This window comes from Tauraco erythrolophus, chromosome 13 (genome assembly GCF_009769465.1).
Source record: "Tauraco erythrolophus isolate bTauEry1 chromosome 13, bTauEry1.pri, whole genome shotgun sequence".
In the NCBI taxonomy this organism is placed as follows: domain Eukaryota; kingdom Metazoa; phylum Chordata; class Aves; order Musophagiformes; family Musophagidae; genus Tauraco; species Tauraco erythrolophus.
The window spans coordinates 295,296-319,959 of record NC_141477.1 but is presented as its reverse complement, the minus strand read 5'-3'; the positions used below and the strand labels follow the sequence as shown (position 1 = coordinate 319,959).

The window sequence follows — 24,664 nt, the reverse complement described above, 5'->3', positions numbered from 1 at the left end:
AGGCTCCTCCAGGGCCTGGGCTCCAGAGTGTGCTAATGACCAACGCTGGGGAGACGACCTCTGCCACCAATGCTCCATTCAGCCCAAAAAACATTACATGGGAGGAATTTTGGCAGCCTGCTGTTTAAGGAATGCATGCAAATCTGGAGAGCCAGCTCCAGCCCTGTGCTGCCCTGCTTCCGAACCAGCGCGGACACCCAGGCCCGCTGTCATCCAGCTTCGTCCTCAAGGACTGAAGAAAGGGCGACTTCCCTCCTTCTGCTTTCTTCAAGAAAGTAAACACATTTACAGTAACTCCTTTGTCCCAGTCTGGGCTGAGAACATCTTTTCATCTATTTTTTTCACAAGCCAAGAGGGAAAAAAAATACAAATAAAAGTTTCCTGCTAGGTTCTTACTTGTGATGACATCGTTTCTAAAATTCACCCAGGACTGTTGGGTGTGTAAACCTCTGGTTTGCAACAGCAGCTGAACCAGGGTTGACAAGCAAAGAGTACCCATGTTCAGAGCATTCAACAGCCCTCCAGCTCCTCACCAGGCTTAATGAAGTGTAATGAAAGGAAATTAATGAGCTTTGTCCCCACTGCCAAAGGAAAGGCCAGCTGGAAATATGCAGGGACCCAATATGAATTGAGCATGATTAAGTATGTTATAACTATTGTTCTGAATAAAATGGTGCTGTTATACGTAAATAGCCGACAGCAGTCCCTTGTCATTACAGCCATTTAGCTGGCTCTGCTTTAATTGCCTCTGAAAGCCACCTAGAAAGGATTTCTTTTACGCCCTTTCCAATTTAAAACCAGGGACAGAAATATGTAAGCACTAACCTGCACCCATTTAGATAATGGGGATTCAGCGGGTGAGCCAGGGAGATGGGTATTTCATAGAGAACCGCTTGGCACTTGATACACAGGGCGATGTGGCGGTGATGTGTGGGCATGGCTGCCGCGGGAGGACAGTGGCCACGGCTCATGGGGTGGGCACCGAGCTCGGGTTAGCCACGGGCTGCACCACCTGCCCCCAGTCTGGCTCCTGGCTGGCAGCCAGAGCAGAGAGAGCAAGCACCAACTCCGGGCACCACTGGGGAGGCACCATGTCCTCATCCCCTTCTGGCTCCTGGCAGGGTCCCCCAGCACCCAGCAAAGCTCCATGAGCATTTATTTACCAGGAGAGGCCTCTCCATCTCCAACGCCTGCGGTTCCCTGCTATCTCAAAGACGAGGGCCCCCTCAGTACCACCTCTCGTTACCGCAGCGATCCTTTATCTCGTGCTGCACCACCTCACGGGATGCGGCGTATTTGCTCCACGCTGCCAGGTTCCACCAGCACTTCAGCTTTCTGCTTCTTCGCTGTCGCCACGTTTGCCTGGACAAAACTGCCGTTGCACCACGATGGGGGAAGCACTCCCTGACTCTTTCTGCCCCAAGCATAAACTCCAGCTCGCCCAGGACAGAGCCTTTGGTTTGGCTCACAGCAGTCACGCGGCAGCAGCTCAACTTGGGAGGTAACTTCAACAAAATGTATTCGAAAGAAAGAGCAAACCCCAGCACAGAACATCACGGCACCCTCGGCCCCGTCGCACAAGGAGCCGTGCAGGTGCCGAGTACAGCCCTTCACGCACACAGACGGACAGAACTGTGATGCACGGGATTCACCAGGACACGGCAGCACTTGGAAAAGCTTCTCCCAGCATGAGACGGCCAACACTGAAGCACACTGCCCCGGGCACTGGGAGCAGAAGGACGTGTCGCAGCAAGGCTGACGGTGAGCCATAGCTGTTGTCACGGTCCTTGATGGAGCTCTCAGAGCTGTGACATGAACTGCCCCAAATTTGCATCTGGCAATTACTCATCAAAAACCAGCAACCCAAATCTCAATTAACATTTTCTCTTTTGTATTCTTATTTGAATCACAAAAATGCAAAGATTACCTTCCTCCTTCAGATTAACTACTTTAAAGGCTCACAGTTTCTTGGGAGACAATTCCCAGCTCAGCTCTAGCAATCGAGCAAGACTGGAATCTGGCCTAAGTTTGTCTGCTGGGAAAGACCTGGTGGACTTGTTCTGGAGAGAAGAAAACAGAGGAAACTCCTTGGGGAAGAGAAGTATTTTAGAAGGACCTTTTTACTCTTGTTACCTGTCTTCAGTCAGTTGAAAGGGTCCTCAGATCTCTCCCGGACGGACTTTTTCTTTACAGAGTGCGGAGGAGGATATATGAAGAGGTCACAGCTCCAGCTTTCCCTCCTTAGCTTCTAGAAGTCTAGTGTATGATTGAAATGATGCCCCAAAATCTTTGCTGTGAACAAACATCCAACCTCTGCTCCAAGCACACAGCCGGAAGTTCATATGTGGCTTTTATAGCCCTGAATTCTTTTTAGACATGAGTTTGAATCCGTCATCCAGGATGGACCTCCGATTGCGTCTTAACCTCTTTTGTCTCTCCAGATAGATGACCACTCCCACGAGGAAGCAGGCGACCAGGAAGAGCACTGTTCCTACAATGGCCAGAGTGATGACTGTGGCCTCTATCTGCCCTTGAGCCAACTTAGCTCCAAAAAGCATGATTTTCTGGGACTCATCCTCATCCTCAGGTGGCGGCTCTGAGAGACAAACAAAAAGATGGTTCCAATGAGAGCCAGAAATACCACAACTGAAAGGTTCCGAGAAACATAAAAAAAGGAGTAAAAGAAAGACCCAACGCAATCAAAGCAAGTCAAAGGAGACCCAGTCACCATCCATCTAACAGACCCTGAGGTCACACAGAAATTTGAGAATGAATGGTTCTTTCCCTAATCCACTCCATTCCAGCACCTCACTGTGTCTCACAGCTATTCAGCCCCATCAGCTAACCATCACTGTCCTCATGAGGGAGGTGATCTGAGGTTGCGTGGGGACTCAGCAGCTGGGCTAGGAACAGACGAACGGAGACGAGAACGTGCGTCCGTATCGGGTCTGCCGTGAGTTCCCCACCGGCTCCACGCTCCCCCTGCACACGGCTGTGTCCCCACCACCACTCTGCAGAGTGCACTTGCTCAGTCGTGCCAGTGGCGAGTCACTTACGATCCGAGCTCTCCTGTGCTTCCAAGGCAGAGGCAGCAGAAGCCTTTTGAGAAAAGTGGCTGTTTGCACAGGTAACAACTGTTGATAAGGCTTTTGCCTGGTGAGCATACACTGGCTGATAGCTGATTACAGTATCAAACTGAAATATTTCACATTGTCACTACTGCTCAGACACATTTCCTACTCCACTTTTTTACACCCATTTTGAGTGAGGAAAACATTGTTGGGAAGGAAACGACTGAAAGATCAGTAGAGGAAGAGTTGTAGGTAGGTGGCTGTATTCTCAGCTGGTCTGAGTTGACTCTGAAATCAGCTCAGCTGGATTTATACACAGCAGTTGAAAAATGGAGTTGTGGAGAAAGATGAAAAATCAGAGAAAGAAATCACCACCAATTCAGACATTTACCCCAGAAAATTTCAAAGGCTTCTTATCTATTACTCCCCTTCTCCCTGGTGCTGCTCAACCAAATGTCTTCTCACATCTGTTCTTTAAAATACCTGAAAGACCCAGGGCACGTGCTTGGGTGCTTTTCTTGGGGAAGAACAGACTAGAAGGCAGATGTGCTTGTCTGCATGCTGACTCAGTCCTTTCAGCTAGCGATGGCAAACGTGCAAATTCCCTAAATCACATTGTCATGTCCAGGAGGACAGCTAATCTAAGGCACCCCTTGGCGTTTGACTGAAAGGGATAAGAAAAATCACCTCCTTTGCAACATCCTCCTTTAAAACCCTTTGAGCCTCTGCCCGTGGCTAAGCTCACACTCTCCCCTGAAGATGCATCCACACGTCGCAGGTACAACAGCACGTGGGGCCACTGGATCCTTTCACTTAACACAGCCAGCCGAGCCGACGAGCCCAACGGCCTTATCGCCACCGCGCAGGCGGCCGGGGGCAGACAAACACACCCGCCCGGAGCCCCCTCTGCCACCCGCCCCAGGGCAGCGCGCTGCCCAGCTGTGCGCGGCGCCTGTGCCCCTCCCTTCTGCCCCTGCGGACCTATGTCCCTACTGATCAGAGATTTCCCTTCCTCCTCCTCCTCCTCCTCCTCACACAGACAGCATTTAGCAGTGCAACGCACACCGTACCTGCACTGTAGTTCACAGCTTCAAGCGCTGGCTCTGAAAGGAAACAGAAAGAGGGTGAGGAGGTGTCAGGCTGAAGAGGCAGAGTCCAGAACATGGCCCGTTCGGCACGGATCGCATCCAGAGGCAGCACGGTTCTCAGGCTTGCAGATTTTCTTTTCCTCTCCGGATCACGCCGAGAGCGTTTTTGTGTTACCTGCTTCAAACGCAGCCGCGCTCCCACCACGCAGCCCTGTTGGCCCGTGGAAAAGCAGCACAACCCGTGTCTCTGAGCGCGGTGGGCCAGCCCCGCGGGCAGGGCTGCTCGCTCACCCCAGGGCGACATCAGGAAGGGAATCAGAAGGACAAAAGCCAGGAAAAAACTTGTGGGTTGAGACAAAGCCAATTTAGTAAGCGAAGGAGGTGGGGCAGGGGGGGAAACAACAAAAAAAAACCCAAACGATGTAAAAGCAATCGCTCGCCACCAGCAGAGTGGTGCCCAGCCACTCCCTGAGCAAGGGCTACTCTGGAAAAACTGCCCCGTTTCTATTGCTGAGCACGACGTTACACGGCGTGGAACATCCCTCCGTCAGCTCGGGTCAGCTGTCCGAGCCGTGTCCCTTCCCTGCCCCTGGCACACCCCGACCTACCGAGGCAGAAACAGAGAAGACCTTGACACTGTGCGAGCACTGTTCAGCGACAGCTAGAGCATGGCTGCTTATCAGCTGTTTTGGTAACAAACCTAAACCACAGCACCACATCGGCTGCTACGAAGAAAATTAACTCCATGGCAGCCAAACCCAGCACAGAGTGTCGCTCACCTCGGAGCACCTTCCCGTGTTTGCTAGTGAAACGAGAAGCCCTGGGATGTGCCTTTAGATTACAGGGAATGCTCTCAGTAAGAACAACTACTAGCTGACGGCTGAACACCGCTGCTCAGACACAAGCTGAAATAAAACTCATAATAACGTAGGCAATGTAAACCCCAGAAAACAATTTGTCATTAATTCCAGCTGCAGTTACTACCATATTCAAAGGGAATATCTTAAATTAATAGTACTTAAGTAATTATCTGCTCAATTAACTGGCTGTTTACGGTATGTAAAAGAGTTGTAAGTGTGATGCAAACCCTCAGAATTTAACAGCAGTAGTAGAAAGTGCTGTTAGATGCTTTATGGTAACTATCAGTGATAACTCCTTACCTGGTCCGGGCAAGACTTGGAAGACTATCTCCATACCAGCGTGAATATGATCAGACACATGACAGTGAAGCAGCCAGGTCCCAGGGTTCCCAACCAACATCTCCACCATTTCAAAGGTCCCAGGGAACAGATCCACCACATCTGCTCTGTAGCTCTTGCCGTTCTGTCAAAGGGAAGGGAGGCTGTCAGCGTGCGCTGCTCTGTACATCTTTCAGAAAGAAAATTTGGTTGGTGTCACTGGACACCACTTCAGTGCTACGGCAGTTTTTAAAAGCTCAAAACAAGATTTCAAAGAGCAGCTCCAGGGCTGTAGCTGGGAAAGCAAACACAACCTGGTAATGCCTAATTCTGAGGGGTTTGCTAGACACATCAGTGCAATACAGAGGCTCAGTGAGTCAGATTTGATGTGTAAAATCACACCCCTTTCCTAGTTGAGTGAAGTTGCTGTGAAGCCATTCAAGAAGTTCAAGTCCATCAGAGTCAAGCAGAGGTGATGACATCAGTGATCAGTCTCTGCTTTATCATCAGCAGGATATTCTTACCTTGTATATGAAGGTCTCAGCATGAAAATGGACTGTGTGGATATCAATCTCCTGACCCATTCCCAGCAGGTACCAGTTCACCCACTCTCCCTGGAACATGGTCAGCCCAGGCAAGTTTGCATAGAGCCTCCCATTGATGGCTGCACAGTAAATGACACAGAGAGAGAGCAGAAAAGGGCGTTACTGAAATAGGAAAGATGCTGAATCAGCTCAGGCAGGGCAAGTTAGATGGGACAAAGCTCACACAGCAACCAGCGCATCAGCAGTTAGTGTCTTCCACATGACAGTCCCCTAAAAGTTCGGGAGTCTCTCTCCAGCTCAACTACCTCTCCATGCTGTTAACAGACAGGAAAGGTAAAGTGACTTGCATCCAAGGCCATGCTGCAGCTCAGCTCAAACAAATCTAAAAAACTACCTCTTGCTGAAAACCTGCAGCCAGCAGAGGTGGTTGTTTCTAGAAGTCAAGATGTGTAAAACTGGCCTCCTTACCCCAATGATAGGGAAATATGTATATATCCATATAGACATAAATCTCTGAACAATTTACCTGCTGAATAACGAAAACAGGTAAATCCTGCCAACAGGCAACCCTGTCACTCTGTCTCTTGCTGGCTGCATGCATCACGTGCTGATCGACCACTTGTAAAATCACTACATGGCAGGACTTTATTTCATAATTAGCACAGCAAGAAGGAATACTGCTTTGACTGCAAATGCAGGAAAGGGACCAAAACAGCGAGCGAGCTGAATGCCATGAAACACACATGGAAACTTTCATGCTCAGATGACAACGGAGGGAGTAAGACAAAGAGACTCGATCTGAGGGGAGGAACACTGGGGGTTTACTCCCAGATCTGCCATTGGCACTTTCTGTAGCCCAAAGCAGGCATTCAGCTCCAGTGTGTCGGCTTTGCTAGCAACAATATCGCGTTGACAATTATAATAATGGACATGTATATTTGGGGATTCTTTATATCACCTGTACCAAACCAGTAGTAATGACAGCACACATAGGGCAAGTCTTATTCCCACAACTGCCAAGGCACTTGTTTTGCTGAGAATGCTTTAGATAGACCCAAAAATAACATGTTGATTTAGAAAAATGTGTGCATCCTACTATGGTAGAAGTAGCTTTTTTGTAATCAGCTAAAACAACAGAACCACGTACTGCAGCCACATAGCTTGGTCAATTAATTCGAAATCTAACATATTCTAATAGTCCTGAGACAAACAGAATGAAATTAGTCTGACGAGTTAATTTCACGTTTGATTTTATTTCCTGCCCCGAGTCACCCAGTGACATCAGAGATTAACCTATCTGGCCCTTATCTTGCTGCAGCCATAACGCTTCGCCTTCAGTGTGATCAATCAGTCATATATGTGCTACGATATTGAGAACAACAGTTGGTTTCATTCTGTTTGTGACACTAACAACAGAGGAGGACAGGGGCATTCACCAAGAGTCAGGCTCTTGGTTTTTGGGTGGCTGACTACTTATAGAGGTCACAGAATCAACATCAACTTTGCATAGACAGTAGCGGGTGCTCAGGTGCCCAACAGGCATTACCATGCATTTTGTTGCTTTCCACAAATCTGTCATCCAGCAGGTTCATCTCCTCGTGATTTCCCTTATGGTAACGTTTCACATTCTCCTCCAAGTACCAGGACTGGTTTTCATCAAAAACCAGGAACAGCAGAGCAAACTCCCTCTTTACATCCTTCCTCATCCCATCAGACTGCAGTGTTCCTCTCCGGCAGATCTTCAGGGGTCCAATCAGACCGCTGTACATATCCTAATCAGAACAAGGAGACAGCCTGAGCCAAGGATTTTCTCACCCTCTCTTTTGTACACAGTTCTTTCCCTTTCAGCAACCACATTTTCTGTTCCCTGCATCACCCCACTTAAAACAAATGGTGGTACCGTGCAAGTACTCTCATTAGTGAACATCAGCTACCAAAGCACAAGAACAGAGACTATCCAAGCTCTTATGAATGCAAATCCAAAAGTCATTAATATGAATGGTATCAAAATATTCTCCACTCTCTGACTGCAAAAGCATCTGCAACTTGAGATAAAAAGGCAATAATCTCTGGGTGGAATACAACGGCTTATTGCAGAATCCTCCAGCTTGTTTTCCTGTGAAATCAGTGCTATGACAATTGATCCGAGCAATGCTCAAATCTTCCTGCTTTACCCACAGGGCCTAATCTTGGACAATTTATAGATTGCCTTTCTAGATTAGCCCTATGGCTCTCACCACTCGAAATGACTGACTGGGAGGTGTTCTCATATCCTGCAAATAACTGAAGAAAGGTTAGTGTCAAGGAGACAGTGGAATAGTTTTATGAAGGTTCGTGTTAGACAAAGCTGGAGAATTTCCTCTCCCAGGGGAACACTGGGCATGTCACCAGGTGCTTTTTCTACTTCTCCGCTGGGCCAATCTCTGTTGTATCCAGCTCACATTGTTTTCTAGAGCAGGTGAAAAATTGGTCTAACTCAGCTTTTCTGGTTCTAAGTTTTATTTTACCTTTACTGGGTCCACCATGGAGTAGTAGATCCAAGGAACACAGGCTGAATCATTTGGCCCTGGACCAGATCTCTCAGGAACTTCCCATCGGTACGTCACAATGTCACCTGAGTGACAGAGAAGCACCATCAGTGAGACGCCCACCTGCCAGCTTGCTGGGCGGCATGCAAAGCAAAGCAAAACAAGATCCTGTCTCAAAAGTGAAAATTCAATTCTGATTTTGTTGGACACAGCATCTTCCTTCCCCACACACTGCAAAGCAGGACAGCAGCTCCCCTTGCACAAGCAAAGCAGGGGGGTCACAGGATGCACCCACCGTTGGGTATCAGCACAACTGTTTTATCAGCCACCTTTGAGACTGGACCTGACCAAGGAAATTCGACCTGTCTCCAGTACAGACCGAGCTTGACATGATCTTTCCTCTCTTCAAAGTATGTTTATGACAGTCATTCAAATTAGTTTTTTAAAATACTATTTTTTATATTAGCAATACATTTCAGAAAGACGCTAAAACTGCAGTGAACCTGAAAGACCAGTTATTGCTCAGTTCCAGTTCTCTGCCATAAGAAAACAAGGACATCTCAGCCTACTCGAGGAAACCAGTCTAGCTGCAGGCTAAAATTAGCCTCGTAAGCCCATACGGGAACATGGCTGGAGACCACAGCGACTCACCAGGGTTTGCTACTTGCGGCTGTCCTGCCTCCCTTTCCAGCACCCCGTGGGCATGAATGGAGTAGGGTCGTGTGGCGTTGTTCTTAAACACAATGTTGAGAATATCTCCCACTTCCGCCCACAGAAAAGGACCTTGAGATAGGAAGAACATACTCTGAGACCAGCAAAAACTGTCAATCTATCTTCTGAGGATATTCCCACCTCTCTCCCACCATCTTCTCCCCAGAGATATTCCCTTATAATATTTATGATGTTCCTCTCCCTCTTCTCTACCTTCTCTCTATCTCCCAAAAAGAGAACTGGAGGTCAGTCCCAATTCATGTAAGTCTCAAAACCAGACCGTGAGTTTCACAGCGAGGGAAATGAAGGTTGTTACGTGTTTTAACTGTGCCAAGTAGAGCTAAGGCTTGATTTCTGAATACTGCTATGCTGAATTTCACAACGTCTTCATCATGCCTTGCTGCTGGTTTCAAAAAATGTGGTAATACTCGATTTGGCCTGACAGTGTCACGAATCATAGCTGCAGCCTACTTGGAATGGCACAATGGCACATACTGCCTCAGCCGTGCTGGCTCTGGCACCACTGGTAGTCCCACGGTCATAACAGAGCTGTGTCTCCACAGACTCCCACCGGTCACTGTAACGTGCTCCTCCACTTCCCAAGGTCCCCCCACCCCCCACTTTTCCCCCAAAAGCATTTGTCTCAGCTACAGATCTTCACCTGCATCCCTCAGACTGGTCTCTAGAAATCAGCAGGTGTTTCTGTTCTACAGTCGGGGAAACGCAGGTGTGAGAAATGCTTTGCCTGAGAGATGAAAGAACGTTGGTGCAAAGGCACCAGAACCTCATCTCTACTACGAGCTGCACTCAGGGCCCTCTTCACTGCTGTCTCCAGAGCTGGCCGACTTCAACAGGAGACAGTCTGCATTTCTCCTCGCTTGCACGCACAGCAGATGCCTAGATATCTAGGAGGCCTTCAGATTACAGCCTCAGCCACTAAGCTCTAGATCCAAGTCTCATCGTCATGCCAGTGGAAGATGTACCCTCTGCACATATCCTTACCTAGTATCCCCAGGTGCTCGTCACCATTCGTCCTGGCCTTGGGGGTCTGGAAAGTCCCGTCGGTGTACTCCCTGTAAACTGCCTTCTTGTACCTGGAGCCGAGCAGTCCGTTCTCGTTGCTCAAAAACACATCGGCGTAGCTGAGAAATGCAGAACGAGCGCTGAGATATCCAAAAGCTCACAGGGAATAAACAGCTCACTTGTGGCAGGGGGTTCACTAGTTCAGTGGGTTTCCCAGGGACCCAGGTTCGCTGCAAAGGTGGGTGCAGTGACACGGGGGCTGCGGCGCCCATCAGCACCACCACCAGCACTGGCACACGCGCCGTGTCGCAAGATGGCCAAGATACCCAGCAGGCCTCACCGAGGTCTACTGAGAAATTTTGCCAAAGGCTTCCCCAGAAGGGCTCTACCTCTCCGCAGAATGGTTGTGCCGTTCCCTCTCCCAGCGTCGGTCAGGCGCGTAGTCCCACTCCACCTCCTCTGCCACGATGTAGTACGTCCGCACCCCCTTGTACCGAAGGGCAGGAGCAGGATCCCTTTTTCCACACTTGGAAACGGAGTAGCGTTCCCTCATCCCAGCCTGGTAGTGATTGCTCGTCTGGCAGTAGATCTCAAAAGTCCCTGATGGAGGCAGCATGGACAAGGAAATCAGGTGCTTTCCAAGATCCCAGGAAACAGCTGCTTCCCATGCAGCGCGTGTGACATCGGCACGCGTGCTGTGTGTATCTGGGTGTTTGTTTAGGAAGCTTGGTTGCCACAGGCCGAGATTAAAAGAGGTTGTTAGGGAAACCAAGCAGGAATGGCACAACAAAGTCCTACACAAAAATCATCTCAGGAGGCTTCCCTACACAATCACCAGCTTATTAGATGTGAAGAAACCAAGAAATTGACACAACTGTGCTACCACTGCTGAGACGCTGGTTAAGCAAAAGATCCAGCCTGTGCAGGCGGAGGGGGAGGAGAGCGCTGGTGGCTGAGGCCATCATATCGTGTGAACGAGACACGGCGCTGTGCCCGTCCTGCGAACTGGGGAGACTGGGATGCGTCACAAACATGAACCCCCACAAGCCATGGACAGGGGAGTTCAGCTCTGGCAACTCTGCTACTTTATTCTGAACGACATGTTTGCGTGTTTCTATGGGTCACGGGCAGCAACGCCCATTGGGGCTGACGCTACAAACATCTAACGGCAAGGGGCAGTCTAGGTAATCAGTCTGGGACACAGTGTGGGACAAGATCCTGTATCTCCTGTTCTTCTCCAGGATCAGATGCAAAGACAGGAGCTGTGGCCTTGTAAACGGGGCCAGACAGGATCCAAAGCACAGCTCAGCCTGTAAGAGTTTACACTGTGCTAAAGAATCAGCCACAGGAGCAAATACTACAACGGGAGACAACTGCTGCTAAGTTAGATGTGCAGGCACTCACCCTCGTTATCGGGTTGCATGAAGGCAGTAGCAAACGTGTGGGGGAATAGATTGGCTGAATCTCTCCGCATCCCATTCATCTGCAGGGTGTTTCCCTGAAACACAGCTCCATGTACATCTGCTTCACTGCCCAAGCCCAGAAGGTGCCAGGACACATTGTCTCCTTTACACACATTCAGCCCAGGCAAGTTGCCAAACATAAGTCCATTGATGGCTGCAAAGGAGAAAACAATTAACTCTCTGCAGGTAGGTACCAGCCAAGAGATTCATTTTGTGCACACACATTGACAGGGCAGGCCTGCCAGTGGAAGTGCAGCTTGCTTGTAATTCACCCTGAATATGCTCAGGACACGCTTCCTGAGACAGCTGTGCTTCTTGCCCTGTGTCCCACCCGCTGCCTCCAGCCTCACTTGATCTCAGGCCAACACAACACAGCCACTCCACCTCCCAGCTCTGTCTTTGGGTGAACACCACCCCACGTTTCGCAGGTTCGTGCCCGCTGCACACAGAACAGCATCAGGCCATACCATGCATCCTGTTGGATTCCTCGAAGCCATCGTCCTTTCTCACAGAAGACTCGTCCATTGTCAAATAGTACTTTGTGTTTGCATTTAAATACCAGCTGAGGTTCTCATCAAACACACTGAAGAGAAGGTAAAATTCTTTGTCGATCCCTTTCTAAGATACAATTATAACAATGGCTGTTAATTTTTAAAACACACCAATTAACTGTCCTTACAGTTAAAGCTGTTTTGCCTGGCTCTCTAGTTCCCCCTTATCTTCAAATTTGGCTCACTGAGGGCCAGAGCTCTGTCCTTTTACTCGTGTTGAGAGTTCCTCTTTTGTTCCCTAAGATGCACCATTTGTGGATTTTCCGTATTTCACATGAGGAAAGCGATCAAAATTCAGCCAAGCGTATGAAGTCATTGCCTCCTTGCCCCATCATCCTCACGTTTGGGTGTAGGTTTCACTGCCTGTCCAAATCAGAGCTGAGATCAGAGCCCTGCCCACAAGTCAGGCTGATGACTACGTTCTACCTCACCTTTCTCCTACCACAGCCCTGGATTGGGGATTATTTTTTGTTACCCTAAATACTTGAACACATTAATTCTCCTTAGAAATGCATTCCAAAGCACGGTGCGTTTCCCCACTGAAAGTACATCCCCGGTGTTGTCCAGATTCTCATTCTGGTACCAGGTTCCTCAGCTGTACCCAGAAGACACCCCAGAGAGGGCTCAGCAGTTCCCCCGTCTGCAGCACACGGATGCAGGAGGAGTGGAGTTCCCAATGAGGCGCTCATTACAGGGCTGCCTAAGGCTGTGGGGCCAGAATTGCTGCCCCAGCTGATTCTTCCCTGCCCTACCTTTCCCAGTAAGCCTGTCTCTGTTTTGTTTACACCCTTTCAATACCTGCAAACATTTTATCCCTATCGCAGCTCCTTCACGTAGCAGGCTGTGCACAGTCACCATCCTCTCTGCTCAGAAGATTCACATTTCCACCCTGCGTAACACACTGACCCCTTCTCTGCTCCCGGTTTAGCCGCACCGTGCCAGCACTGAAGGCGGGCAGAAGCAAACCCCTCCGGGGAGCTCCCCGGCAGCGGTTTCCAGGCTCGTCGGCCACCCCCTGGCCCACACCACCAGCCGGTGGGATGGCACCAGCTGGTTTTTCTGCCGCCTCCTGTTTTCACAATAAGGCTCTGCTGATCTATCTCGAACTTCCCCAGCACATTCATTTACTGCCATCCCTAGACTTACTGCTGAGTGACCATCCCTGAGCAAAATTCCAAGAGGAAGCTCTGGCTGCCCCTTGGACTTCACCTCTTTCATCAAATGCAAAAAGACTGACACGGATTTTCACTCGCTGTTTTGTAGTCAGCTCTGCCTGAAAATGAACTGATCTTGCCAAAGAAGTGAGGATCACCGAGACCTCAAAGCATTACATCGCTCAAGCAAACCACCTGTAAGAAAGTGAAAATGTCTGCTCAACGTTTCTGAGACTGCAATGAATGTTCCACATACCTCTGGAAGCAGCCTGCTACGCAAGCCTCGGGACAGAAGTGACCTATAAAGTCACATCTGAGGTACTGTTCAGCCAAGTTTGTGTGAGTTCTCAAGCAGAGCCCAGAAACTGTCCCAAGGGCAGCGCCGGGAGCCCAATGCCAGCCCAATGGTTCCCACCCAACTAGGCACCACCTGCCCCACTGCCAGCCCGCCTCCAGGGCCTTGATTCCACTCTCCTGGACTCACACTATCGTATGTTGGTTTTCTTTACGTTCCTTAGCATTTTGCCGATCCCTCCCTTCCCTACAAGACAGCAACGTGGTAAGAGCGCGGCAGGAGCTCCCTCCCACCTGTTTGTTGTTGCCATCCAAAGCGCCCGCCTTGCAGACGAGCAGGGGCCCCACCAGGCCGGCGCTGGGGTCTCTGACGGGGTCGGCAGCGGAGCTGTACAGCCGGGCCAGGCAGGGCGGGTCGTCAGGCGCCGGCCCCGCGTGCTTCGGCACGGTCCAGCGGTACGTGAAGTTGTGCAGCGGTGCAACAGAAATCCCATTCCAGGACAGACCTTTAAACCAGAGATTGCACGGTTATTGCCAAGGTCCCAGCACAAACTCGATTACATCTCCTCACCAGCTACATTCACACTGGGCTTTACTTCATCCACCTCACCGAAACACTCAGCATCTCTGAGGTGAGTGGGTGCGATTAAGGCACATGGGAGCTACTCTCAGTACCCTGTAAATTCCCCCTGGTGCCATGGCAGAGACGGGCATGGTGACAGGAAACAATGACGCAGATCCAGCGGCACCTGGGGAGGTGAACGCTGCAAGCGGTGGTTATCTAAGCTGGAACGCACTGGGCAGGTTCCTCTGCTCACAGGGTCTCAAACAGCTGAAATGGTCTGAGCTTTGGTTTACTATTTTCATCCAAAAAATAGCACCTCCAGAACTATATTCCCTGTGGCACGCTCCCTGGGAAGCCTCCTTCAACGAGGCCTCTGGGGACCAGGCTGCCCATCCTGCCCAGCAGCAGCAGCCCCCCGGCACAGCGCAGGTACAGCGGTGCAGCCCCACCAGCACTGACACCGAATTACTGAGAAAAGGGGCTACAAACCGTCGTGGTACCGCATCCCTTCCCACGCCTTCCCATAGGACACTCCGTGCGGCTGGATGCTGAACGGCCAGGAGGCTTTGTTAGCAAACGTCACCAGGATGGTGTCTCCAACTTCGGCTTTGATCACAGGACCTACACAGGCAGCAGAGAGAGCGTGTCAGCACCGGAGCGGCTCCGGACATGCGGGCAGTGCAGCCATCCAGCGTCTCCTTCCCCCAGGCCGGCGGGCAGCAGCTGGCCCAGGCGGGAGGCGGACGCCTCCTGTGCGCGCCTCGGGCAGGCGTGTAGAGGGGTGCGAGACGCGCTAAGCCCACTGCTGCCTCATGGAACCGCGGACCCACCAGCCAGGAAGGAACCGGAGTCTGTAACGCACCTATCGGTGCCCACCAGCCGCAGAGCCCTGGCTCTGCAGCCCACTCCCTACAGCTGCCAGAGGGCACGGGGAGAGCCAGGCTGCCTGGGAGACCGGCAGTGACCCACGCCCCGACGTGTGCATCTCCATGTGCCACCGTGCCCCCGGGTCCCCCAGCAGAGAATGGCCGGAAGCTGCAGGCAGCCATGGCTCCCCAAGCCCTGCTACGGGCCCAGTACCTGCTGCCTCAGGGCTCAACCCATCCTTTGGGCGGCACCTCGATTCCTTGCAGGAACCCCATGCCATCTCCTTGTTACATGACTGCCCTTAGGCAGTTACAGCTGATCGCTACTCCCAGCATCAGCATCGTTCTCACTGACACTGAAAGAGGATTTGTGTTGCTGGATCATTCCTACCAAGTATCCCAAGGTGTTCCTCTTCTTCCGATCGCTGCTTTTCCTCACGGAAGCTCTCATCAGTATATTCCACATACTTTGCCTTCCAATAGACTCCCCCAATTCGGGAGGGGCTACGCTTGAAAAACTGCTCTGCAGGGCTAAATACAAAAAGCAAATGTCAGGTCCTTTCTCCGACAACCAGTTCTGTTCTTCTGCCCCCTCCCCGCACCCTTCCGGCAATGCCAGCAGCATCTCCAAACCAAGCAGCTTTCCAGACAAGGGCAGCATCTCTGGTTTGGAACGAGCACAGCATGCCTCTGTGAGGCTTTCTCGCCCTGCAGACTCCCCTACCCGCTGTGTCAGGGAGCACGTCTGGCACACAGCCCAGTCCCAGCCAAAACACCTGGGCTCAAGGGCACAGGTCTGAGCAGCATCTCCAAACAAGATGTGCAAAAGAGGGTGGTGAACAAAACTGCAGTACAGTAACTGGAGAGGCCAAACCCACCAAGTTCTTCAGGGGCCAGGAGACAACTGCAATTGTAACTGAAGAAAACCCACACAACAGCTGTAAAGAGAGATTCATTTCCTCCGCCACCACACCCTCTCCAAACACACAAACAGACGTAACATGACACGCAGGAGAGGCAGCTTAGGCCAGCGCACACGTCTAAGGAGCTTCCAGTTCTAAGGTCTGTAAAAGAGCTGCTGCGTGGCTTTGGGTAAATCATTAACCACACTGCATTTCTACTTCTCCATCGGAAAGAGGTATATCCTCTCCCACAGCTTCCCAGGGAAGGGAATGAAGGGGGAGGAATATCTCTGTTTCAGTGAGCCAAAGTCTAAACAGGAAGCCACTCACCAGCTGCTATCACAGCCTGCCGACACATGGGATGGAAGGCTGTCATCGAGGGCACTGCATTTGATTTCCTAGAAATGCCTGCTGCAGCCAGGCCACGCTGAAGCGTATCTGCAGGACAGCTCTGCCACCCTGTGTCTGCTGCAGATGCACTTCCTTGATATCATCAAACACAGGGTCTGTTCCGAGGTAAGGCACAGCAAGCAGAAACGAAGCCCAGAGACTAAGCTGGGGCTCCTGGTGTCTGTGGGTCAGGCTATGAAACACAGCACACCTCCACGTGAAGTCCTGCGAGGTACCTCGTGCTGCTCTCGGCACAGTCGAGCTACAGCAGCCTACACTTGCAGATGGGGTGATCTGTCTTCCCAGGAAATGCACTCCACATGAATTTCAGGTGTGTATTTTGATAAGAAATACATTCCACGCTTTCCTTAGCAGCCTCCCCAACACACATCAGAGACCCCAAACACTGCCCTGGCCCAACAGCCTCTTGCTTACCTGCCTGCCTCGCTCAGCCGTTTCCCACTGCTCTGGTCAAGCCCTGAAGGTCCATAGTCCCACTGCAGTTCCTTTGCAGCTATGTAGTATTTCCGAACTTTCCCTTCCAGGGTGGATGCTGGAGCTTGCCGAGAACAAGGCCGGACTTCATAGAGTGCTCCCATCCCAGCTGTCCAAGACATGGTGGAGGAAACACATCTCAGCCAGTTTGATCGGTCAATGAACACAGTCCCACCTTCCCATCACACAATGGCCATTCCTCCTCTATGTCCCAAAAGGTACGTGGCTGGGAGGTGATCAGGTGGTTCTCACAGCAAGGAGTTTTTTGTGTTAGTGAGCAGAGCTTCTTACCTTAGATATTGGACACTACAGAAGTATATAGAGATAAAATAGAGCTTTCTGCTTCCTCAAATGCACCAGGACACTGCCTCTGATGGGGACTAGAGCTCTTAAGGCACTGCCTCATCTTAGCTCTCAGCTCTACCAAATTCACCATCTTCACCACTGATCAATGTGGAACATCACATATTGGTACAAGCCATCCCCAGCAGGTCTGCCCTGCACATTAGTAATCAACCCACCACAATTTATACAAGACAAGGAATCGCCCCATTCATCTAGGGACGGTTTTAGTGGGAATGCTGCCCAAGGCACTGTCCCCTACCACACTGTACATCATGGGACCGCACTGGGGGGAAAAAAGGGAGGCTGCAGAGTGCAGGACACATTCCAACCTCTGCCTTACCTTGTATGTGATCATTGACCTGACAGCTCAGTAGCCATCTCCCAGGGTTACTGGGGATCATGTCTGCTGTAACAAAAGTGGCTGGGAACAGGCTGGCCACATCTGTCCTATGGCCTCGAATATTGAGTGTCTCTCCATGGAAGTAGGCTGTGTGAACATCAATTTCATTGCCCATCCCGAAGAGGTGCCATGAAACGTAATCCCCAGCACACATCGTCACCTCAGGGAGGTTCCCAAACACGTAACCATTAATAGCTGCAAAATCAAGCAAGTCAAATGAGAGATTAGAAAAGTGGCCTTCAGAGCTTCTGCCAGATCACAGTACAGGCATGTTTGGAGGATGGACCTAACCAGAACTCATCTTCCTCTTTTCCTTCTGGAGGGCCCAGCTCCACATCTCACTCCTAAAACAAAGCGTATTCAAAACCTCTGAACAACCAACAAAGGCTCACTCCAGTCAAAGATTAAATCAAAATAACACTTCTTTTTTCTGGAGCTGTTGCACTGTTACTGTCCTATTGTTCGCTTAGCACATGACCTCAGAGCTCGCTGTCTCCCTGGCACACTACAGCAGAAAGCGCATTTCAAGATACCAGAGCACCGGCACCCTGGTGTGTCCGGGCAGAGTCAGTGGTTTCACAGGTGACACTGACCATGCATTTTGTTGCTCTCTTGGAACTCCTCATCATCTTTGTCTACGGAGCCTGGATCTGTGCAGAATGACGCTATGTTCTCATCCAGGTACCAGCTTAGGTTCTCATCCACCACACTGAACATAAGAAAGAAATCAATGTCCACATCCCGACGTCTTTGAGAACTGCCAGTCAGTATTCCTGGGGTGAAAGAAAAGATAAATGAACATTCACCCTGCAGAAAGGCAGGCACTGGTCACAGGATTAAACACCAATAGTAGAGCAACTCTTATCACACAAATCACAGACATGCTTTCCCCACCATCCTGGCACAGCTCCCTGCAGAGCTCCAGCAAGCTCACTCCTTTCTAACATATCCCTGCCAATATGTTTCCCAAGCAGCTCTGCCACTACATGGCTAAACCACACCACCTTCAGTGTTCTTACTCCTGCTGAAATCAAACAGGCCCCTAGTTTGTGTATTTAAAAAAGGTCTTGGACAAGATTCCTGCTTTTAGCATGGATTCAATCAGCGCTCTCGGATCAAGAGGCCCACAAGCTCACCTGCACGGACACTAAGGGATAAAGACAACGTACTGGCCAGCACCCAGCTAGAACATGGGTACTGTCTGTACAGTCATGCTGCACTTTCCCATGAAGCTGGGAGCTGCCCACAGGAGTATCTTCTCATCCTATCCTTGTTCAAGTCACCACAAAATTTTCACAGTATGAAACTGCAGCCCTCAGCTGCTTTCTCTTGGGAGTTTTTACCTTTTTTGCATGTAAGTAATGGCCCAATTAATCCAGATGCAATGTCCCTTGGTGCATCAATATGAGAGTGGTAGATCCAAGTCAAGCAGTTTGGGTCATCAGCAGTGGGGCTGTGATCTTCAGGGACAGTCCAAGTATAGGTGTAATTCCCTCCTGGGAAAACAGCGTCATCCTTCTTCTGATCCTGGGGGGACATATCGGGATACAGGGATCCTAGAACAATTGAGCAATCACAGTATCCATTCAAGAAGAGCAGAAATGTCCACACATGTAAACTTACACTGAGCCGCTCTCACTCAGAGTAGCACGTATATAGTTGGGTAGCAGGTTTCAAAACAAGACTCACCATCCCAAGCCTGACATAGTGTTTAATCATCATTCTCTCAAAGAGAAACTGAGGCACAGGGCCATTGTAAGGCAGCTTGCTCAGTAAACTGGTCAGCACAGAGTCACAAAGATGATTTCCACTCTACCTATTGCTACTTTGCCTCCAACTCTGCACAACAAGTGCCACAGTCTACAATCTCTAGGGTTCTTCAAATAGCAGTTCTTTGGTCTCACACTTCACCATTCTTATGAACATCCTGAATCTCACACTCATGACTCTCATACTACACCCCCATCCCTGGAAGTGTTCAAGGCCAGGCTGGATGAGGCTTTGAGCAACCTGGTGTAGTGGAAGATGTCCCTGCCCATGGCAGGGGGATTGGAACTGGATGATCTTTAAGGTCCCTTCCAGCCCAAACCATTCTATGATTCTATGAAATAGCGAATATAACTCTTTTCCTTCTGCACCAATCTGCTACTAGCAACCTTTGGAAGTTCTGCTAAAATCAAGAAATCTGGGCTGTGTACTGTAATGCCCAGGTCAGGAAACGACTCTCAGACCCATGAACCCGCTAACCCAACATCAGGTGACTTCACTAAACACCTAAGTGCAGCTGCTTCCCAGCAATACAGCCTTGGGCTAACCGCATCTCTCCTCAGTGCATACTCCTAAGTTTCCAGCAAGAAAAATCTATCTCCTTTATGGCTGTGGCTCATTTACCTTCAGAGTCCTTTTCGTAGAAAACACCATGAGGATGGATTGTGTATGGCCGACTAGCAAAATTTTTTAGGTGTACTTTAATGGTATCTCCCACTTCTGCTCGCATGATGGGCCCAAGGAAGCCCAACCAGCCAGGTTTGGGAATCTCAGTGGTGTACGTGGAGTCTGTGTATTGCTTATAGACAGATTTCTTGTACGTGCTTCCCACCCTGTCTTTGCCAGGCTGGAGGAACGTTGAGGCTTTGCTGTGAAATTGAGAAAGGAGAAAGGCACCATGAGTCAGGCGTTACATAAACCAGCTGGTCGATAACACAGTAGCGCGACGGTGACACGCAGCTTCCCCGGGCCAGCCCGAAAGCTTAAGCTTTGGCATTACAGAGGACCACCTGTGCTCCACCATAGCACGCTTTGAGCCATCCATGAACCTCCTCCTCCCACACCCGTCTGCAGTGACACAGAGAACAGCCTGCTTGAGACACAGGCAGCACGGGCCGTGGGACCGGTCCGCTCCCCGAGCACATGAAACATCGGGGCACATCACCCCATTAACAGCTCGGTGAGCCTGGGACAGACACAAGCGTGGTCACATCTGCCGCCACGCACGGCCACATTCCCAGTTCCTCACAAACGGACACGAGGCACAGCCCCGACACGTGCAGTGAAACGGGGAAGGGTGGTGCTTCTCCGACAACCACCTGGGTGACACAGGGAAGACCAAACAAAGCCCTTCTCATGCCTGCTCCAGCCTCCACTGGGCTTTTAGAAACTCACTTCAATGCCTTCGTGGCATTTGCAGCTCAATCACAAGGGGATGGAAAAGAAAAATCTCCTGAGCTCTCTGGTCAAAATTCACAGCCTAAAAGATGATTTTCTACTTAACAGATTCTGATCTGAAGTCAGGCAAGTACGTACTCAGCACGTAACCAGCTTCCAGAGTTAAAACCTCACACAGGTACTAAAGTTCACCTCATGAGTATATTTGCTTTTTATGGCTACTTCTTAGTAGATAAGAGATGAATCATGGCCCAGGTATTAGTGGGACCAGCCTAAATGGGAGCTGAGGTTACTCCTCCCCGTCCCCCTCCGTATCAATCACCCTGCAGTGACACCAGCAGCCCTGAAACAGGCAAACTCCAACCTGTGACCCCAGAAGATGAATGGTTGAGACCAAAACATTAAGCATCACCTTCATCATTCAAAATCGGGCAGGGCTGGGCTCTAGCTATACAATCCAGAGCTCATCCCTTTGCCAGGTCATCCCTATAACCACTACTAGCAAAGAGTTTACAGCCAATTCATACTTCATTTTGCAGATCTGCCTCTTTTTTCCTCCCACATAGTCAGTTTCTTCACAAGAGAAAACAATTCTTCAAGCATTTTACCACCTCTGTCATTCATACTGCTATCACATCCTTTTCTCACAGCTAGCAATTTGGTTGCTGCAATCATTGTACAAATAAGTCTCATTAGCTAACTGTTTGCAGTGACAGAACAGTTTTTAAATTGCTTTTAAGTTTAATGGCCTTGAATTTCATTTCCTTCTCTTCATGTATTATGAGAGAAACCAAACAAAAAACCACTGCATTCATTATCACTGCAATAACATCTTTACTAATCTTAAGTTTTGGAGGGGTTTCTTTTCTGTGAACTAATTTAAGTCTATTCAGCAACTTCAGAAAGACTTTTCCACCCCAAACTGACAGACATTGATGTTTTTCTGTGAACCCCTCCTATTTTTGCTGTACTGTTTCTGAAAGATATGTATAAACTCAAGTGTTATTGATTACAGAGGGGTAAATGACTGAGACCAGGTCAAGAAATACAGGTTATTTTCCAAAGAAAATGGGTGGTGGTGGGGAAAGCACAAATGCCTTTAAAAAGCTGTGGAAAGCTATGCAAAAAACACACAAAAAAACCAACAAAAAAACCACTGAAGAAAAAAGGTTTGTTATTTTGAAAACTAAAACCAAAACCAGTTTTTGTAGTGACTCAAAGTAATTATTGCAGTTTCCAGATTTACTTTTGAAAAAAAACCCCACATTTTTCAAACAACCTCTAAAATGTCACACAGGAAGTTCCATTAAGACTGAGGCTTGCAATTCCATTTAAACAAAAACAAGCCAGCTCTGAAGTCATTTACATCGAGGCAAAAAGTCATCATGCCTCAGGATACACAGGCAGATCACCAGCTGGAACTAAGGAAAATGAAACCCCGGGGCAGAGTATTGCACAATCTGTCCCATTATAGCGTGTTCGTACTTCCTTCTGGCTTACAGGCACTGGGCACTGGGTGCTCCATTAAACTGACCATTCGTTTCCCACTGATACCGTTTCTATGTTCCTACGATAAAACAAGTTAAACATTAAGCTCATAAAGATCAGACATCTATCAGATCGCGTCTCTTGCTTGCTTAGATGCCCCAGAATACTCTCATGAAATTACTCATAAAATCACTATTTTAAGCCAGCAGCAGTTCCTATAGAACTAAACATACATGTTCCGTGCAACGCTTTGGTTAGCGAATACGTTCTTCCCTGTCGGAGCGTAGTTCCAGTCCACCTCGCGGATCCCCAGGTAATAGACTCGGGTGACACCTCCCGCAAACGTGGGCGATAGCACATGGATGTAAAGCAGCAACAACCGAAACAATCCCATCATAGCCCAACGTGAAGGCTCTTTTGGAGGTTACTCCTGTTTGGGAGAAAAGAAACACACAGGTAATGAAACAGTAGTAGAACATGGCCACATGGTTTGAAGGTACTGGATATTCTGAGAGGGTATGAAGAAATCAGGCAGAAGTCCTATCGGAATCATTATTCGAATATCCACAGGTTCTGAGACAAGAAGGAAATAACTCCCACAACAAAATTAATGCACAAGGTGGATGACAGTTATGCCTTGTTAATCAGTCTCCAATATCAAACGTGCTCTTGTAACAGTTCTATTAACTTTCTCAGGGTTTTTTTTGTCTATAGTGCTCTTCCAAACACTTTGTTCCATAGCATTGAGAAAATACTGCTAATTCAATAAAGCTTTCACGCAGCAGATGATGAGGTGAACAGATTCAAAGCAAGCGCTATGTTAGTGGAAAAAGACACCTGTAAATCCATAGGTCCTGAGCAGAAAGTGCCACACACACTGGAATTTCAAGTGACTGGTTTTTCACTACCTCTGATATCCCAAATCATCTTACAGGACTACATACAAAGCTCAGGGAAATAATCCTGAGCGAGTACCTTTGTATATTAAATTGTTGCCAAGATCTCTCTGTTCTACTAAGCCACCCGAGGAAGTGTGATTTAGTCACTATGAAGTAATTCTACATTTTAACTTATTTAAAGATTGCTCTTAAAGAACAGTTCCCTAATCCAGGGAGTACATCTCAAATGGGCTGCACAAGGCTTTTTGCTTCATCTAATTCTATTAAATATTTTCCCCATGATTTAGATCACAAAATAAGGAGCTTACTCATAAAACTTCCAATCAGCACCAAGCTTGGCGTGAATAAGCACCAGCAATACTCTGAAGAGAGATCCAGGGCAAGTTGCAGAAATTGTCTGAAATCATCAGAATACAAGTTCAAAGAACTACCTGTATGAAGGAGAAACTGATGCAATATGAGGCAGCAGAGTTATTCCAAAGGATAAGAAAATAGCTTAGGGTTCAAGTGCATGACAAACTAAATAAAAACCCACATGAAAATGCTCATCCAGTGATATAACTAACAAAGCCGGATGTAACCAATAATCAAACCATCATCTAAAGGAGACATCCAGCTCTTGAGACATGTAACAGCCATTTAGAACAAGTTCAGCAGAGAGAAACAGAAAACAAGAGAATTAGAAAAACATGAACTAGCACTTAAAGGAATCAGTTTTCTTAAACTTCAAGAAGAAGGGGACGGCAACATAACATCATGTCAAACATTGAAAGTTTTTTTATAAAGAGTTTATTTATTCTCGCCTCTCTTTGGTAACAGCAACATGAATACATTTGGTTTATTTGGATATTCTGTAAGCTTTCAGCTATCACAGCATCACACTAGAACAGCTCTCCCAGAGACGCTGCGAAAGCTCTTACTACAGCCGATACCCAATGTAGGAGATTCAACCCCAGCACGTGGCAATGGACTAGATACCTATTCACATCACTGCCAAACCTTTATTTCCCATTTCCAAACACGCTAGACTATCCTCAGCAGCTAATGATAATCAAGTGCTGTGGATTCCAAAGTCATTAAATTGAGAAGTTGAGAGAAAGCAAGTCTCAACTTGGAAGAATCTTCTTTCCCTCCTTTCTCTAAAGGGGACTGTAGGGATCTCTCTAAATCTGAGATGGTTTTGATCCATCCACAAAGTATAGCTCTGCTCCAGCAGCAGCAGGCCCTTCAGAAGGTCAGTGCCACGCTCCCGGTCACATACCTGAAGAAACTCTGGTACAGATCAGCCCCTTCCCCGTGGCGCTGGCAGAGCACACACTGCCCACTGACCGCTACTGCTGCTCACCGCGGGGCGAAACACCCGCGCCGGCCCCCTCAGTCGGTGCCCATAAAGAGGTTTCAAAGCAAGGAGTTCGGAAAGCTGTACCCGTGCTGCGTCACACACACCTGCCGTAACGGCAAAAGGCAACGGTGACAACAGGGCAAGACAGAGCCAGTGGGGCCAGCCCACCGCCCGAAGCCTCCCGCCCTGTCTGCGCACACC

The 24,664-nt window shown here is 49.1% G+C and overlaps 1 protein-coding gene across 3 annotated transcripts; it reads right to left on the bottom strand.

The window, feature by feature from the left end:
- Positions 1-1,870: 1,870 nt before the first annotated feature.
- Positions 1,871-22,627, bottom strand: HEPH (hephaestin). Of its 3 annotated transcripts, none has more exons than XM_086619874.1 (20): positions 22,456-22,627; positions 19,961-20,205; positions 18,913-19,125; positions 18,163-18,342; positions 17,510-17,764; positions 16,765-16,933; positions 15,429-15,568; positions 14,661-14,792; positions 13,901-14,112; positions 12,075-12,225; positions 11,549-11,761; positions 10,534-10,744; positions 10,124-10,263; positions 9,062-9,193; positions 8,390-8,496; positions 7,429-7,654; positions 5,862-6,001; positions 5,320-5,482; positions 4,137-4,174; positions 1,871-2,594 (listed from the first exon to the last, which is right to left on the bottom strand). In XM_086619874.1, exons 1-20 carry the CDS (start codon positions 22,617-22,619, stop codon positions 2,352-2,354), a joined length of 3,474 nt encoding a protein of 1,157 aa, XP_086476000.1. In that variant the 5' UTR covers positions 22,620-22,627; the 3' UTR covers positions 1,871-2,351. The 3 variants fall into 3 exon arrangements, with proteins under 3 accessions (XP_086476000.1, XP_086475999.1, XP_086476001.1); XM_086619873.1 differs by having other exon boundaries at positions 1,871-2,596; positions 4,142-4,174; XM_086619875.1 differs by lacking the exon at positions 4,137-4,174 and having other exon boundaries at positions 5,300-5,482.
- Between the last annotated feature and the right edge of the window lie 2,037 nt (positions 22,628-24,664).